Source organism: Canis lupus, chromosome 29, assembly GCF_048164855.1.
Source record: "Canis lupus baileyi chromosome 29, mCanLup2.hap1, whole genome shotgun sequence".
NCBI classification, from domain to species: Eukaryota; Metazoa; Chordata; class Mammalia; order Carnivora; family Canidae; genus Canis; species Canis lupus.
The window spans coordinates 40,343,927-40,362,870 of record NC_132866.1 but is presented as its reverse complement, the minus strand read 5'-3'; the positions used below and the strand labels follow the sequence as shown (position 1 = coordinate 40,362,870).

The 18,944-nt window shown below is 48.2% G+C and overlaps 1 protein-coding gene across 14 annotated transcripts in view; it reads right to left on the bottom strand.

Annotated features, from left to right (window-relative positions):
• The window catches only part of VSTM4 (V-set and transmembrane domain containing 4), a 107,110-nt gene that overhangs the window by 63,958 nt on the left and 24,208 nt on the right, over nt 1-18,944 (bottom strand). For all 14 annotated transcript variants that reach the window (XR_012020968.1, XR_012020966.1, XR_012020967.1 and 11 more), the window contains exons 3-4: nt 12,053-12,121; nt 5,198-5,305 (exon numbers count right to left, since the gene is read on the bottom strand). Coding sequence is in view for 11 of the 14 variants with exons in the window: in XM_072806359.1 (XP_072662460.1) it covers nt 5,198-5,305; nt 12,053-12,121 (177 nt within the window). In the remaining 3 variants the exon portion in view is untranslated. The remainder of the gene's footprint in view (nt 1-5,197; nt 5,306-12,052; nt 12,122-18,944) is intronic.

The window sequence follows — 18,944 nt, the reverse complement described above, 5'->3', positions numbered from 1 at the left end:
TGGATATTTTTGCTCTTTGCTCTGTTCCCCAAGCATCCCCCACACGGTGTGAACACTGTAATAGCCCCTGCAAAAGGTCCTGTACATTTGCAGAAGGAGCCAGAAGGACTGGGCACAGTGCTCTCCCAGCCTCCCTTTACCCCAGCACCGGCAGAGAGCCAGGCAGCCTAGAAAAGACCACCTGCATTTCGCTTGGGGGGAAGACAAGAGCAGGGGTGCCCCATTTCCTGCCAGCCCCTCCCTTTACACAGAACTATGCTCCCATCATGTCATAGCCAAAACCCCAGCCCTCTCCAGGAAGCAGCCTTGCCTTGACAGCGTTTCCAGGCTGGCACAGTTACAAGGACAGGTAAAGTCATTTCTCTCGGTCACCAAGTAGGAAGCTGAAAAAGAGAATGAGGTTTTCTATCGCCAGTTCTCTTGCTATGGAGAACCATTTCATGGCCACATGAAAAGCACTGATGGAAAGCACCAGCACACAAGGTTGTGTGTCTAGAGACTCGTCCTAGATGGTAGACGTGGGCCCTAGGTGGCTATTTGGCACTCAAAAATGAGAGGTGCTAGAAGTATGAAATCATGATGGATTAGTATAAAAAAAGGAATGTAAAATATCTCATTCTGAATCTTTACATTGATACATGTTGAAATGCTATTTTAGATATGTTGAGTTAAACAAAATATGTTTTGTTTGTTTACCTTTTTACCTCGTTAATGTGACTACTAAAAAAATAGTCCAATTACCTACGGGGCTTGTATTATTTCTATTGAGGACAGTGTGCAGAGGGGCTCTGCTTGCCCTCACATGGTTGATCCCAGTCACCATGACTATGATGCAAGGATGTGGTTAGGAAAGTGAGCTGCACCCGGGAGATGGTGCTCCCTGGAACTGCCCACACCAAGGACTGGTGCCCACACCACAATGGGAAAAGCATTCCCCACAGGCTTACAAGTAAGAGAAACTCTTATCCCTTTTTTACAGTGAGGATACTTGGGGACTCAGGACATTTACTCGGGGCCTGAGAAGACCCACTCTGTAGGTAAAGGAGCTTGGCTCTAGGTTCTGTATCCATGCTGTCTGTGCTATGCTCCTGGAGAGGCTTATAAGCACCCACACGGGGAGTATGGGCTCCCTTCCCAAGGCAGCAGGGGCCCATGAGAGCCAGCCAAGCCTTTCCATGTGCTCGGAAGACAAAATCTGCGTCTTGTAAGTGTCTGGAGCGGAGAGCTCATGCTAGAGATTGTCCAAGCATCTGTGAAATCAGGAAGGTGAGCCTTTCAACTTCCCCAAGGCCCTGGGGTCACCCCTCTGCTCCTCATCCACAACCACCCCACTCCATGCTTTGAGCCTCCTCCCGCACTGAGTGTGGCTGTGACAGGGATGCATCACACACCCCCTTCCTTGTACCTCTAGGAGTGAAGATCACAGCTCTTTGGTCCCATCGCCATGGGGAAGCCAGGGAGAACAAGCTTGCTTCAGGGGAACATGGGTGTCTAGCAAGCTCGAGGAAGCCCTGGCTCCAGCGCATGAGTTCTAGCATACTACGTGGACGCGAGACCAAGACATCACAAACACAGACAGTAAAGACAAAGGGGTTAAGCCCCTCTCCTTCCATCTGGTTCTAGAGTGCCTTTAAAACTGCCCTTTTAAGAGCTGAGACAGGGAAGGCTGGGGAGTGCTGGCGCCACCTCAAATCTGTGAGTCTGGACTCTCCTCAACAAGTAAAGGCCACTGGAACAACTAGAGGAGCCACTGGAACAACTCCAGGCTTGGTCCAAGGCCACCAGGACTACTATTTTCTGGGGTGACTCAGAGCCGCAGAGGCCCTGGGACAAAGTTCCAGGCAGCCTGGCACTAACAGCCAGCATGAAGATTCACAGCTTAGGAGGAAAGTGGAGAGCACGTAACACACAGGTGCAATTAACTGCAGCTCACAGGAAGAAGGAACACCCCAGGAAAATGAAGCAGCACAAGGCCACAAGGCCTGGAATACTGAGAGAAGGACACTAGCCCTCTTGCCCCTCAGCTTCTGGGATGGGCTTTGTTTACCTCGGGTGTGCCCTTCAGGGGATCCTACTGGGAGTGGGGACAGCAGCTCTGATGGCCTCTGAAGACAGATCTTGCCAAAAGAGCAGGAGAGCAGGTGCTGGGCTCACCTCTACTTTCCATGTGTATGTGAGCAGCTCTGTGATTCTTACCTAGGCAAGAAAGCTGGGCTTTCCTCCATGTGGCCAGGGTACAGAAGGCCCCCCACACCCACAGTTACACAGAAAACCCAGGAAATGTCCATGTAACATGGGGGTCTGGGCCTGATTTCATTTTTGTGGGTACAGGAAGCATATCTCATCCCTGAGTTTCACTTCAAGACAGCAATGGGATCCTTTCAAAATATTTGTTATAAAAGAGGGGTACAGAGTAGAAGAGATAAGAACAACTGGTTTTAAAACTTTGCTATCAAAGGGTGACCTCAGGCCAGCCCTGGTTGCCCCACCGGTGATCTTGTTAGAAGTACTGGATCAGAATCTTCATTTGAGCAGGGTTCCTGGTCAACAGCCCACTGCTTAGTTTGGGCAGTGCTGCTCTAAGGCTCCAGGGCCAGCCACGCACAGTCCCCTGACCTTCGCCCTGTGATCCTTGGCCCTTGGGTGTGGCTGGGAGGCGCCTGGCTCCTAGGGCCACATGGGGCAGGACTGCCCTGCCAGGGCTACAGAAGGCCAGCCTGCTGGTGTACAGCCAAGCTCCCTAGGGACTGCAGGGGCTCTGATTCCTGTTTGGAAAGGAACTTGGCAGCAACCACCACCGAAGGCTGATGGAAAATTCTTTGGCAAGGTTGGCCCCCAGATGGAGACAGTTTCCCTGAATAGAAATTCCCTCTGAATCTGGCTGGGCTGGGGCTCGGCCACACCCCTGTTTCAGGACTTTATCAAGCTCCTCAGCTGTGTTCTGTCGCAGAGGGGAGCAACAGGGACTGTCACTCCAGACTGGTGGTGAGGATTATGCTAGAACGTGGAGGAGCCAGTGAGCAGTGTGGCCCGCAGGAGGTGCCCAGGCAAAGCTCCTGAAAGCTCAGTAGGGCTTCGTGGCACTGTGTGTAGGTGCATGTGAGGCTATCCGGGGGGTTCTCAGTGGCTCTGTGTGAGGCCTGCAGTGTGTGTCTCCTCCTTGGCTCTGGAGGAGATGGATGTCTCCTCAACTAATTACCCTGCTTTATTTCCCTGATCCTGCCTAAGAACTAACAGAGCCTGCAGCTCAAGGCACACTTCTCTATCATGCCCCTGAACTCAGGCAGAGGAGCAAAACAGGCTTGGAGACTGCCTGTGTGGCTTCCAAACTCCAACAGTTGGGAACAAAGCAGCTGAGAAACAAACACATTTTCCCCCATTTGTTGAGCAGCTGTCATAAGCAAAATTCCAAGGAGGATGGGTCAGATGGCTGGCTTGTGCCTTCTGCACTATTCTCTTGAAGGGAGGCAAATACATCTGGCCACATGAAACACATGCCCCAAGCTCAAAGGCATAGGCAAGGGTTTGGAACAGGAGAAAAGCTTGGGCACTCTTGACAAGGTAAGCGGATGCTAAGGAGGAAAGCTCTCTGGCACAGCACAGAGCCCACACATAGCACAGTGGGAAGGGTACAGGCCAGAGAGGAGAAAGATCTGGCCACAGGCCTTGCTCTGTCTCCAGCACTGGGTGTGGGGGGCATCTCTGTGCCCCTTTCTGAAGCTCTGTCAACCCTTTTCTATCTTGACTAGTCTGGAGGCTGACCTCCATGCCCTGCCCTCTGGCTCCTGGTTGGTGAGAGCAAAGCAAGGCAGCAGCAGGGCATCGAGGAAGGGGGAGAAGGAAGGACTGAGAAATGAATGCTCCTGGCTCCTTCCCCTGCCTCCAGATTTCACTCTGCCTGGGTCCCTCTTCTAAGGCTCCCGTTGGTGACACTTCTCCCATAGTGGCAGCTCCCGAAAGTTTCAGGAGCCTCTCCTGCCCTTGTCTCCTACCTCTGCAATGGCAACAGATGCAGGTTGGTCCCTGAGTGCACCCCCTCCCTCCTTCCTGGGTCCCCCTTAGCCTTGCCTGCATCTTGGTGGAGAGGCCCTCCGGAAGCCCTGCTCTGTTCCCCTGTCTAGTGTTCCCTTGCACCATGACCACCAAATCTAACACTTCTCAGTGTTGTAACCTTAGGCTAAGGCATCACTATAATCACACATCATTACACACACTTACAAGACTCACAATGTGTTAAAGGTTTTATAGTTTGTGTCATTGTTGAACTTTACCCTCGCAATAATCCCATGACACTGGCACACTACTGCTTTCCCATTACTCAGATGGGAAGAGTGAGGCGCAGCAGGTAAGTCATCAGCTGGTAAGTGAAGAGGAGCCATCTGAAGCAGCACCCAGCTGTCACCCACGTCATCTTGGGGAGCTATACCATCCGTACCAGCTTTGGGAATTCGGAAAGGGGTGAAGGGAGAATATTTCAGAGGAAATGCACAGGCTCTGGCTGAAAGGAGACACTGAGGCTTGGTGAGAGGTGGAGGCTGGAGAGGGAATGCTGGCAGCCTGCATAGGGAGGTAAGAGTCAGAGTCACCAGAACTGTAATCATTATGAGAGAAAAAGAAGAGCAAGAAGGGGCTGAGGACAGATCGAGGGCAACAGGGACGCCAATGGGAAAGCAGAGGGAAGTGACTGCTTAAGCTGGGAGGGGCCATCCTAACCACACCTGCCTGCCAGGCATCGCACCAGTACACCCCTGTCCAGCAATTAGGTCAGGACCCTCACAACAGCATGCAACCTGAGGAAGACACGGCCCACCCCATTTCATTTCATGGATGAGGAAACTGAAGCTCGGGGTGGTTAAGAAACATGTCTAAAATCAGTCTTCTGCAGCAGAGCCAGACTCAAATCCAGGTTCATCTGACTCCATAGCCCCTTGGGGCGAATGAGAGAGGTAGGGGCCGCCCCCTCAGAAACCGAGGAAGAAAGGGATTTGAGAAAAAGAATTTAAGTGTCATTGCAGCTGATTGTAGCTGAGTCCAAGGGAGACACATCTCCTCACTCTCTGTACTCACCAGTCACGGGGAAATAATCCCTGACTCATGATGCATTTTTCAAACAAGGTTATACTTTGTCCAGCATCTCCTGCCTGTCTGTGGTTTGGTTGGGTTTCCATTCCAGACATGACCTTATCGGTTCTCTTACCTCTGGATTTCCTCTTGCTAAACACAGACTGCCAAATGATGGTTAGGGTGAAGAGGAGGACACTGAGAATCCCAACACAGCACACGAGCACGGCGTATATGTAGAGATCTGAAGGCAAGGACACAGTGAGGCATTGTCAGGATGAGCCATGTCAGAGGAGAGGCACCAAACAAGATAAACCTTATGCATTACCAAAAATCAACTCAAAATGAACCTCAAGCCTAAACAGAAAAGGTAAACTGGGGAAAAAAATATAGGAGAAAAAACTTTGGGATCTAGGACCTTCTCATTGACCACTCTAAGTGTTTCTAATGCAGCCTTAATAAATGAGTATGATAAGCACTCACAAACTCAAACCTTAATGCCCCTCTCATATTTGGTTTTTAAGATTAAGTTCCTAGAAGTAGAATCACTGAGTTGACAGTAATGCATCTTTGTCAAGCCCTTGGGACATGGAGAAGAAGTTCATTAAGTGTGTAAACTAGGGGCACCTGGGTGCTCAGTGGTTGAGTATTATCTACCTTTGGCTCAGGTGGTGATCCCGGGGTCCTGGGATCGAGTCCCGCATACATCCCAGCTTCCTTCTGACTCCCCCTTCCTTGGCCCACACCCCAGGAGACACAGTGTAGTCTCTAACCCAGAACCCACGAGTTCCTCCTGTGGTCTTAGGCTCAGTCAGCATTTTTGCCTAAGCTAGTCTGAGAAGGTTTCTGTCCATGGAACTTAGGAGCCCGGACTAAAAATAAAAGAAGTGAAAAGCACAGTAAGACCAGGGCTGCAGGTGAAGGGGACACCAGCCCGAATATTTAAGGGAGCAGGAAGGTGGGTAGGGAAAGTTTCCTGTGGAGGAGGCTGGGAGCCAGTCACAGAAGCAGAGGAAGCCTAAAGTGAGAGTTCCAGAAGCCAAGAGAGTAGATGTTGTAAGAAGATTCTTTAATAGAACCAAGTGCCACTGGAAAACATCCACTGGGTTTTCCTGCTAGGAAGCTACTGGAAGTCCTGGGGAAAAACCAAATCAGTGGGACAGTGGGGGCCAAGCCAGATTACAGGGGCCGAGGAGTTCAGTGTATGTGAGAGTTTGAGACAGAAATTGTGGAAACCGGGATCCCTGGGTGGCGCAGCGGTTTGGCGCCTGCCTTTGGCCCAGGGCGTGATCCTGGAGACCCCGGATCGAATCCCACGTCGGGCTCCCGGTGCATGGAGCCTGCTTCTCCCTCTGCCTGTGTCTCTGCCTCTCTCTCTCTCTCTCTCTATGTGACTATCATAAATAAATAAAATTTAAAAAAAAAAAAAAGAAATTGTGGAAACCTGCTCCTGCAACTAAAATCAAAACTACTTTTCTGTCTAGACACCTGTGTCTCAGATGCATGGGCTGTGCAGATTCATTTGGTGAGAACTCCAAGTGGTCAGAGTTAGGGGGTCTCCATTTAAGCAACAAAACTCTAGAGAGCTAGAGCCGAGGTCCCAGACCAGGATTCATGACAGGACATGAGATGGGCCCAAACACAGAGAACATATGGCCAGTCCTGGATCTACCAGGACAGCGTAGCCATTTCTTGCATGAAAGGATGGCAAATAACCCAGTCCCATTGCCAGGCACACAGGCATGGGGCAGGTGGGCACAACACCTGCCTCAAAGGGATTCCAAAGATGCAGGCCCCTGGACTAAAAGGCAAGGGCAATTTGGCTTCAGTCTCACTCTTAGTTGGAGAGGCAAACTGTCTTACTGGAAGCTTCTGCACCACTGGAGCAGAGAGCAGCGTCCTCCACGAGCTCCCTCTCCATCGGAGCCCTTTCCTTGATTTCAAAACTATAGCAATCAAGACAGAACAAGGTCATGGTGAGAACCTCCCACAATCGTCCCCAGAAGCATACTATAGACATCTGTGGACTGCTCTGCCCCAGCAGGAGGCAGGGGCTCCAAGAGGTCCACACTCTGGTTTCAGATCACAGCCTCCACCATGTGGCAAAGAGGGGGCTCTCCACAGGCAGCCCTAGCTGTAGACTCATAAAACATCTGGCCAGTCCGGAAGGCTCAGCTACACTGCCAAGCACACAGGCCCTCTGGGTTGTGGACACTGGCTGGCAGGCTCGGGCACCAGCCACCTGAGTGTGGGTCCCCACAGGCCTAGGAGCAACTGGGCCTGCTCTCTGTTGTGTTCTTAAAGCTACAGGAACCTTAAAAAGTGTCACCTTGCAGGAGGAGAAAAGCTCAAACAGAACATCTGAATTTCCCTGGAAGGGGCAGCAACTAGTACTCCACAGTTCCCATTTTTTCTCTCTGTTCCAGGCATTCCTTTTGCTGCCTAAAGACAATTTCCCTGTTTTATCTACTCAACGCACTGAAACCACTAGTCCCAATTTTCTCTGCAAACAAAGTGTAAAACCCTGAGCCATTTAAGCCAGGGTCACAAACACCTAGATCCTTCACCACCTTGCTGCCAGGCGAGCTAGAGCAGAGCTGTGCCCTGGCCACCAGGGGCAGGCACCAAGATGCTCCAGACAGCCGGCCTCAGCCCTGAAGGACGGCCCATGCTGCCCTGTTTCCAACTCTCCCTTAACTTCCTTGTAAACACGTCTCTAATTATAAATGTTGGCTCAAAGGTTTCAAAACTCAGACCTGGCCAAACGATGCTTGTCTGGAGGCTGAACCCATGCCTTCAGATCTAAATTTAACAAAACATCTGCATTTACCCAAATCTGGGGTTTAGCTTTTAAAGCACCACATATACTTGGACACTCAAAATAATTCTAAAAATCTAGTTCCGTTCCTCGGATTCATTTGCAGTGTTGTCTTCTGCCATCAGACTGCCAAAAACACCAATGTCATTTTTAGGCTCAACTGCAAGCTGCCATGCAGAAAATGTCCCCCGCCCCCTCCCAACCCGTCCCCAGCCCAGGCCTCCCTGAAGCAGATGGTGGGCCAGCAGGCTGGATTGACACTCGGTGGCAAGGAGGCCATCACGAGGCGCACAGTGTGCTTGTGCCAGCTACTCCCTCCCAGAACACCAAGCCACCCCAGGGCAGGCCAGGCAGAGAGCCCCCCCACCACCTGCCCCCTCCCGTGAAAGGCAGGTGGCACCTGTTGCCGGGCAACCCTGAGGCCAGCTGGGATATTCAGCACTGCTTTGAAGCCTGGTGACCCTAGCAGGCCTCAGCACAGTGAGTGTCTCTCCCAGACACTGACTCAAGAAATTCCATGTCAGTCCTCCACTCTTCCAGGGAAAATGCAGATGCCAAGATCTCTGGAATGGGCAGCAAACTGTACTTCTATTTCTTTTTTTTTTTTTTTTCTATTTTTTCTATTTCTTTTTTTTCTTTTTTTTAAATCCAGCTTGTAATATCATCTTGCTCAGGGAGAAATACCTGAGCAATAGCCCTGAGGGATTTTAACTCACTCCAGCATTCCACCAAGAGGCCTGACAATACTGGGTTTGTGCTGCGGGCATGTGGCCAGCTGAGCTAAGCCCCAGGAGGATGAACATCCATCCACAAGCCCTGCTGCAGCTCGCCCAACCAGGAACAAAAGGGCAAAAAGGCCTGGGATCAGGCACCAGGGAGTTTCATCTGTGCCCCTAGCCTCCCTGACACTGTGGCTGGGTTAAAAAAGCAAAACACATCGGCCTGCTGCCGGAATCACAGGGAAAAGAACACTCTGGAAACAGCTGCTCCGAGGCATTATACATAGTGAGAATTCCAAATCTTTTCTGAAAGGACTCAATTCTCTGTATTGAGAAGTAAGCCCATGTTGGGCTACGAATTCTGTGAAAAGAGCTAGATCGAGAGTGTTCCTGATGTTCTATAGATACATGTGAATTATAAAGTACTATTCATTATACAATTGTTTTTTAGACACGCTGATTATGCTGCAAGGCATGTTGGGACCACATGCTGCGACCTTTCCAGATACATGAAGTCTTGTTTTTTTGTACCATACATATTTTCTAAATATGGTCCTCAGACCACTTACACTGGGGAAACACCTGGGGCCCCAATACAAGTTTTTTGCTCCTTCCTAAATGCAATAATCAGATTCTCAGGGGGAAACCTGGAATCCAGAGATCCTTCTGCATCTGATGATTAACAAGGCTCCTGCTGTCACAGCTGCCTTAGGAATGCCCTGGGTATCTCCAGACTTCTCCCTCATCCCATTGTAGGGCCTGCTGGGTCATGGGGGCAGCTCCCAGAAACATGGGGTAAATCAATTGTTTGTTTCCACTGCTTCACTCCAGGAGGAGTCAAGTCACCTTCATCTGGTTGCTAAGGAATAGGCATTCGCTGAATGAAAGGCTGAGGGAGGGGGCTGGGGATTATTTTGGTAGGAGAGGGTCATTAAATAAAAAGACTGCCACAAAGCCTGAATAAGAAAAGGCAGGGAATATAAAGAATTGCTACTGAAGTAAAGTGCAATTTGAGAAAGAAAATATTTGATGGCAAAACAATGATCTTAATGGCCGGTCTGGGTGACACTTTCCAGTTTGCAAATAATGTTCACAATTATGAAAACATTTTTCTGAGAGAGAAATTGCCTCCATCCCCTGCATTTCACTGGCTGTTGGAAGAGGTGGGTTTGGATCCAAGTGCCACCCACCCCTATGGGGCAAGATCTCCTTCCACATACCTGTTAGTTAACTGAAGGTGGGAGGAAGCCCCCAGGGCACACACATGTCCCTAGATCCATCCCTTTGGCAAGGTGATTCACTATCCATAGATGCCATGCCTTCACTAAACACAATCCTTCACGATTTCCTGATCACTTTTTGACATTCATCAGTTTTTCACTGACCAAAGGCTCTGCCTAAGAAGTCACAAAGTAACATTCTTCCATTGTTTATGATCATAATCCTCACCTACTTTGTGATAATAATTCCTTTGAACTTTCCTCTCTGTAAGACAAGATTTCTCAACCTCAGCACTCTTGACATTTTGGGACTGACAATTAATTGCTGGTTGTGGGGAGCTGACCTGTGCATTGTTAGGACATATAGCAGCACCCCTGGCCTCTACCCAGTAGATGCCAGTAGCATCAAAATGCTAGTCAGTCAAAATGCTAGTGGCAACCAAAAAGGTATCCAGACATTGGCAACTATCCTGGAGGGGCAAAACCACCTGCTGCTGAGAATCACTACTCCGAGGCTCAAATCTGAGTGCACCAGAATCCCCCCACCTCCAGAGGTCTTGTGAAAACCCAGACTGTGGGGGCACCGCCCCTCAAGTTTCTGATCCTATGAGTGAGGGGAGGGCCCAACAGTGTGCATTTGTATCAGGCCCCCAGGTAATGCTGCGGCTACCGCTGCTACTACTGATCTGGGCCAGTCACAGGGCTGCTGCAGGATCACCTGGAGGGTTTTTTTGTACCTTTTCCTTTTAAGATTTTATTTATTTATTCATGAGAGACACACAGAGAGAAGCAGAGACACAGGAAGAGAGAGAAGCAGGCACCATGCAGGGAGCCCGATGTGGGACTCGATCCCAGGACCCCGAGGTCACAACCTGAGCCAAAGGTAGACGCTCAATCACTGAGCCACCCAGGTGCCCACTTGGAGGGCTTTTAACAAATTTCAGCTCAATCAGAATGTTCAAAGATGTGGCCCAGCAATCAGTATTTTTAAAGATTCCCAGGGGATTCTGACATGGGTTGAGAATCACTTGCTTAAGTTTCACAAACTACTTCTGAAATCCTAAACTCCATAAGAAACCTGAGATAAAGTCTGTCACAGTAGGCACACATTTCCTCTTTATATGACTTGAAGATCCCTCCCTAAAATCACTTAGGAGTAGGAATTCTAGAGCAAAACAAAAACACCCCAAATTATACAGACTGGAGCTTTTGCTTCTACTCTTTCAAAACCCATGGGCTGATAGTACCAGGGATTCTACTTACTTTTTCTTTTTATAGTTTTTTTTTTTTTTTTGTATTTTTAAAAGGTTTTATTTACTTATTTGAGAGAGAGAGAGGGAGAGAGAGAACACACAAGCAGTGAGGGGCAAGAGGGGAAGGGAGAGGACAAGCAGACTCCCTGCTAAGCACAGAGCCCCACGCAGGGCTCAATCTCATGACCCCGAGATCATGACCTGAGGCAAAATCAAGAGTCAGACACTCAACCAACTGAGCCACCCAGGCACCCCTCCCACCCCACTCTTGAGTAAGTTTAGGATAAGAAAACAAGTTGATGTCATAACACAACTAAGAAGTCAGGGTCCTCTGGTTAGCTAAAATGCAATAGGGAGTTACTCAAATAAGGTGGATGGAAGCTATCAGCAGAAGGGAGGATGGGAAAGGACAAAGGCATGGAAGGAATGTGTTTTGTTTCACAGAACCAACGGTTCCAGCCAAGGAGATGTCCAGCTAAGTGTTCCACCTGAGAGCCCCTTGCTAGGTGTGTCTCTCCTAACAGTCCCATGGGAACTAGGCTGAGCCAGCCTGGAGCTGAGGATCTGTGCAGAAGCCCCCCCTGAGCTGCCCTGAAGTTACCTTTAGCTCATTATACTAACATCACTTCCTATGGGCAGAGTTTTCTGCCTTCTTTTGAACATGTGGTGTATGCACTAGCACACTGACATGCTAGGCATGCGCGGTTGTACCTCTGCAAGCTCCCTAGCACACTGAACAAAAGCTTCCCGTACCAACCCCCTGGGGAGACAGTGCTTTGAGAGCTAGCTCCCTGTCTCCTTACTTTTAACAAATAACAGAAAGTCCTTAGCCTTCACTATTTCCTCAGGTTGTATTCAATGTGGTGTGTCCCAAGTGGTGACCCCTCTGAGTTCTTCACACTTCCTTCCCTTTCTATGCCTTTCCTATTATCTAAAAGCAAAAGTCATCTTAGAAGAAAGAAACTTGCAAAAAGTTTCTACCTTCAAAAAGTGCCCAGGACTCTTTCTTTTTCTCAAAGGATGAATCTTCAGAAGCTTTCAGGGAAATCACTGTAAGACAAAAAAGAAACAGCATATAGCATGAAGTATAGTAGTTTATGGACTCGGCCCACATGTAATCCAAGATCATGCCATATGGTGTATACAGCACTTACATTCATAAAGCAATTTTCCCAATTGGAAACCACATTTCATTATCACAACTCACACATTAGGGAGAGGTACGATGCCTGACATGCAACATTTGAGGCACCAATGAGGGGAAAGCAGGTTGTCTTTGTCTAAAAGGCAATAAATGGCAATGCTGGGATGTGGTACAGTAGAAGTCCCACTTGCCCCACATACTTGCAAAATAAAGAGTTCCCCAGTGGGAATCCCAAGCATCAAAATATTTATTTTACCATTTTAGTGGACATCTTTCTAAGTAGAGTGCACCAGCCTGGGCACCCCTAGATAGAGGAGCCTGAAGTCATCTAATGGATTAGGGCCCGCACTCTGAGCATCCATCCATGCCAGATGGTCACACAGGCAGTAAGCATCTGATAGACTATTTTGTCCACTTTTAATCTGTAGTTGATTAGTGAATTTACTGTGCCTGTTTTCAAAAGTCAGGGAAACAGAACTGAGCTCTACAGTGTAAAACCTTGGACATTACACTAAAGAGGTTGGAACCATGGAAAGGTTCTGTGCATGAGGGTAATTTAACCATGAGTAAAAATATAAAAGTTCAGCTGACCAAAAAAAGCAAAATGTCAGGAACAAGATTACTGTCGAATGGAACTCTCCAGGATGAAGGCAACGTTCTATGTCTGTTCTGTACAGGTAGTAGCCACTGGCCACCTCTGGCTACTTGAGAATGTGAAATGTGGCTAGTCCACGTGGGCCTGAAGAATTGAATTTTTAATTTTATTTAAATTTAAACAGCCACATGTGGTCTGTGACTACCACATTGGGGGGTTCTAAAGAAGAGAATCTCTGACCTTAACAGAAAGACAAAGGAGGTTGGAATGGGGATTGAATCAGTATGCGGGACAAGGCATATGGGAGAGATTGTCTGAAACTTTAACTCTATTTACTGTCCCCCCACCCCAACCCCCACAAAACTTTTGTATTATATTGTCATGAATTTCGGTCTAAATTTTCTGTCTTTTTACTTCTCTAGGCCTTGTAGTGGGTATTTCCTATTGACCCATCTTGCAGATCACCAGTCTTTCCATCTGATAAACCCATCTATTAATTCTTTTTTATTTTTAATTAATTTATTCATGTTTATATATCCCAGCTCCCAGATGAATTTCTCTAGCTTCACCTAATTTTGCACACATATTAATCATATCATTTTAATGCTCGTGCCTGATAACTTTCATATCTGCATCGCCCATAGATTTGTTTCTGTTATCTGTCTTTGCTTTTGATCCTGTTCCGTGCTATGTCTTACTACATTTTTTTAAACTGAATGTCAGACATTGTATATGGAAAACCATGGAGATGGTAGGTAAAATTTTATTTTCCAGGGTGCCTGGCAGGCTCAGGTGGTAGAGCTGGCAACTTTTGATCTGAGGATTGTGAGTTCGAGCCCCACCCTGGGTGTAGAGGATGCTCATCATAATCCAAGGCATTACCATTCCAAATGTGGTCCAGAGACCAGCAGTGCACTGTCACCTGGAGGCTTGTCAGAAATGCAGGGATCCCTGGCTGGCGCAGCGGTTTGGCGCCTGCCTTTGGCCCAGGGCGCGATCCTGGAGATCCAGGATCGAATCCCACGTCGGGCTCCTGGTGCATGGAGCCTTCTTCTCCCTCTGCCTGTGTCTCTGCCTCTCTCTCTCTCTGTGTGACTATCATAAATAAATAAAAATTAAAAAATAAAAAAAGAAATGCAGAACCACAGGGTCCCCAAGCCAGATCTACTGGATCAGACTCTGCATTTAAACCAGATACCCTGGGACGCCTGGGTGGCTCAGTCGTTGAGCGTCTGCCTTCGGCTCAGGGCGTGATCCTGGGCTTCTGGGATCAAGTCCCACATCGGGTTCCCTGCATGGAGCCTGCTTCTCCCTCTGCCTGTGTCTCTGCCTCTCTGTGTCTCTGATGAATAAATAAAATCTTTAAAAATAATAATAAAATAAAATAAATAAACCAGATATCCTGGATCAATCACACAAACTGTAAAGTTTGAGATGCATTGACACACACTGGGTTGAAAAAATAAGTTGCCATTTACTTGTTGTGTAACCTTGGGCAAGTTGCTTGATTTCCTGGTGCGTTAGTTTCACAAATAGGGATGGTAAGTGTCTTCTCTCAAGGGAGGTGTGAGAGTCACGGGTTAAGATATGTGACATGCTTAGAACAGTGCCTGACATTGAGTGAGCCATTTGTATCCATGTTGTTAGCTCCATAAGAAAACTGTCTATTTGAGTCACTGCTCTAATTCCTGCGCTTAATTCCAGCATGGCCCTCCTTTGCTGTCAGCCCTTTGTTTCTCTGTGTGAATCTTCAACCATCCAAATGGTCCACAAGAGTTCCTTGTCCTTGTCGCTAAATGCCTACAGCTCAGACGGGCTGCTACTGTTCTAACAAAGGCAGGTGTCTTTGGATAACTTTTTCTTCATTTTTTCTATTCAGAAATTGCAGGCCCTTGATGTGATCAATAACAATGACTTTGCCTTATTTGAGATACAAGATAACAAGGTCTCCCTAACCAACTTATAGAGACATGCGCTGAAAAAGCCAACAAACTGGGATTTTAAGCTAATAGGGCTCTAAGCAAGGAACTCATGGATGTTCATTATTTACCGCCAGGGCTAAGGTTTTATGGGCAAGTGCAGCAACTTTGTTTGCATAGGATTAGTAATACCTGTTACAACTTTATCTGCTCCATGGATTCTTGCAGAGCTTCAGAAATTTTTCCAAGGTTTTGTCATGACTATCTTGTTGCAGCTGTTAACCTTCTGCTATCTCAAAGTGAATTTGATACATTGTCAAGCCCGGGGTCTAGGGGGTCTGAGTCCACACACCGTAAGGAAACACAGTGTGGGACAGGGCCAGGTGGATAGAAGGGCTTTGTCGTGGACAAGCAAGGGGTTCACCAGCTTTATCAGCGCACCTCCTTCACAGCATGGCTGCACACGGCAGACATAAATCTACAGCAGCCAACTTAGAAATGCTGTGTGGAGAAGGCCACCGCAGGGTAGATATGGAAGAGGATAAAATGCTTCAAGGAAACATTCTGCTTCACCAAGGAAAGAGTAGCAAATTTTCCAACCACAGATCATTCATGTTGATCGAAGACTTTCAGAAATAAAGTGCAAGTTTCTTGATCATAAAGCATTTATAATGGTTTCCGATCAATTTAGCCGTAAGAAGGCTGTGGCCTTTTAAACAAGATTCAATACATCTATCACTTTCAACTGCATTTGCCTCACCTGGGGATCCAGCTGGACTCTCAACTGGGAAGAAAGCAGCAAGCAGCCTTTCATACCCAAAGTGCTGGTTCTTTCTAAGCATCAGCTCAGGAGAGCTGCAAATCCTTACCTTCTAACAGCTATGTATTATTGGGGGAGTTCCCACCATAATCCCTCCAAGATTAAGAATTCACATGCAGGGGATCCCTGGGTGGCGCAGCGGTTTAGCGCCTGCCTTTGGCCCAGGCACGATCCTGGAGACCCGGGATCGAATCCCACATCGGGCTCCCGGTGCATGGAGCCTGCTTCTCCCTCTGCCTGTGTCTCTGCCTCTCTCTCTCTGTGTGTGTGTGTGACTATCATAAATAAATAAAAATTAAAAAAAAAAAAAAAAAAAGAATTCACATGCATTCAGGCAGCCTTTTAACCAATGGGTTGTCTTATACGGTCATGATGGGGGAACCATACTAGTCCTCTGTGCTGGGTTTCCAAGGTTCGGAGGAGGAATAGCACTTCCATCCCTCCCCAGAAGGGAGCATGTTAGTTCAGTAACCCTGCCTTATCCTCCCTCCACCTACCCTCCAACTCCCCGAGGCAAGGTGTTTGGGGAGGAGTCCTGACCCAGGGGAGCTCCTGACACACTACCCCTGTCTGGGTGAGAGGAATGTGGTCAAGCCCCTGTTCAAGGCAGCCTGTGTAGTATGCGCTCTGAGACTGGGCTCTCAGCAGATAGCTAATGAGGGGATGGGCAGCACATGCCCCCTCAGGAAGGTCTCATTACCCCAGCTGCTGGGGTGATGCCAACCCTGCTGCCCGGGGAGCCCTGCCTATAGCCACTCACATGCACTCTCCTCTTCTAACCTACCTGCAAGGGCCACCTCCACCCACAGAGGTATGGGGCCCCAGAACTGCCATGCTGGGCCCCAGGGAAGGGTGCCAGGGAGGGGAGGTAATTAATCAGGAAAGCAAAAGGAAGTCCAATTAGACCTTAGCACCAAACAGCTTTTCTCAATGCAGCTTTATCTGGAATAAAGCAGGTATTTTTATCTCTGTCTGACTCCTATGCCCATTTATCAATCGGTTTGGGATCAGAGTAGGGAAAAAGAGTAAGGAGCCCTCAAGGCTAAGTCATCAACTGACCTACTGACTGCTTTGTAATTTCTTGGGACCCTGGTGCCCAACGGGCAGAGCCTGTGTGACCTGGTGAGCCTGGTGAGGCAGTGGCGCAGATGATGGAGCTGCTGGCCATCTGGGAGCCTCTACCCAAGACAGCAGAATCAGCTGAATCTAAGGAGGGGCAAGTCATGAGATCCACCCTATCTTGGCCCCTCTGGGAAGAACTGGTTGAAAGTGGCTGCAGGATCAAACAGTCTGGAAGAATGCCGCCCAGAGGCACCCAGACAAACTGATCATATCCGCCTGATGTCTGGAAAAAGCAGGTTGGAAAGAAAGAATCTTAGTCAAGTCCCCTGTGATGAGACTCGTGGGGAAACCATCACTCAGAGAAGTGAAAGCTGAGACACTTGATTCCTAACTTGGACAGAATGTCCTGCCAACTCCCTGGGGAGCACATGTTTCACAGTGTGGGGCAGACGGTATCCCCTGAGTTTAACATGGAGACCCTGTGATAATGCCCTCCAGCTGAGGGGTCTCCCATTCCCCTCCTGGTCTCCCTTTCACAGATCATACTGACATTCTTCTCTGGAGTTGCACTGAAGTGCTGACCCCAGTATCCGTAGAACAGGTGGTTGATGATTTTTAGGGGCATTAGAAAGGCTCTCTTTGTTCCAAAGCTCTTTCTCTTCTGCTCCCCTATGTCCCCAGTTCCTTTAACAAAAGATCCTATAATTAAAGGAGCTTTAATTGCAACCATGGGTGACATCCAAAGGAAGGTGCACCACACATTTCTGATATGGAAGACCTTCTGGAATGTAGGTATTGATGGAGAGGAGCGTAGAGGGGGCCCTGGCATAGCCAGAGGACTGAGGAAGCTGTAGGGAAATGGGAAAGGCCAGCCTGAACTCAGGAGACATATCTTCACCTTTCTATTCCCACCACTCATCAGGCTGGGCTAAAGTATTGTCCCAAATTACACAGATTTTAATTACAGAGGGTGTTGCCTTTATTTAGTGCCCAAAGACCAAGATTTCTGAAACTTTCATGTGTGATGGAATTAATTTGGACTCTTGCTAAAATGAACATTCCCAGGCATCTCCCCTGAGCTTCTGATGAGAAATCTGGGGAGGGCCTGGGAATGTGCATCATTCAGGGAAGCCTGAGGCTCAAGGTCCCAAGGACTCCACTTAGAGAAGCCCTGCCTCATACACTCTGCGAGGTGAGCACAGAGGCCAAGGAGATGTGGGAGAGAACATTCAAGTCACAAGAAGCCAGACCCTGGGCCTCAATTTTTCATCCAGTTCAGAACAGAGTCTAGAACTCTAAACTCAAACAATGCCTCTTTCTGCTTATTAATCTGGGGAAAGGAAAAGTAACAGCAAAACCTAAGAAGTAAGCCTGTCACATGAGTGTTGTTTACAAAAAACTCCAAACAGTCCCCTTTAAATAGCACATCTCAGGACAAAAGAACACAATTTTAAGGAAATTGCTTTCGAAAGAGCAGAGCATCTATAACGATTGGCGTGTCTCCCCAAGCAACTGATTCAAACTTGGGAACTGGAGAGAATTTGAGTCAGAGACACCCTCCTCCAATGATTATCTGCTATTTCATGACCTCCCTCTCTCCCTGCCCAATGTGCTACCTTGGAAAGCATCCCTGTACTTCATTCCTTCCTCTTGAGTCCATTATCCACCACCACCAGCAGATGGGAAGGTGACCACTGGGACCACACTTGTCTTCTCCACTTCCCAGAATCTTCCTGGCCTGTTGTGAACCACAGTTACTTTGAACAAACAAATGAATGGAATGGGCATGAGTGTTGGTATTGGTGGGTCAAGACCTCCTAAAAGGAATTTGGTCTGGGACAATGACAGTGTTACATTCTGGAAGGCTGGGAAGAGAGTCCAGGGATAGACTCACCCTACCTAGCCACCTCCCTTCATCAGGAAGCCCTGCCTCCTGAGCAATAGGAATACACCAACACACTAGGCCCTCAAGCCTGACCTCTCTGCAATGTTCTGGCCTAGGAGTTATGTCCTCTGGGTCTGTTGTGATTAATCCAATGGCTTCTGAGTTCTTAGTTCATTACAGAATGGAGACAAGAGGCCCCCAGACCTGAAACAGAAGTCAATTCTTACGTTCACTGGAGTTGAAAGGAGAAGGCAGCCATTGAAAGCCCTGGTCCCTGGAATGGAGGAAATCTTGCCCGTTTGTACCCAGAGGCTGTAGGAATCCAGACAGCAGATACCACCTTACCTCAATTTCCTTAGGCAGCATCTTGCACAAATCAGTAGGAGGGAAAAATCTAAGGAGACCAGAAGAGGTTGGTGATATGAAGTATGCGCACAAGGAAAGATCC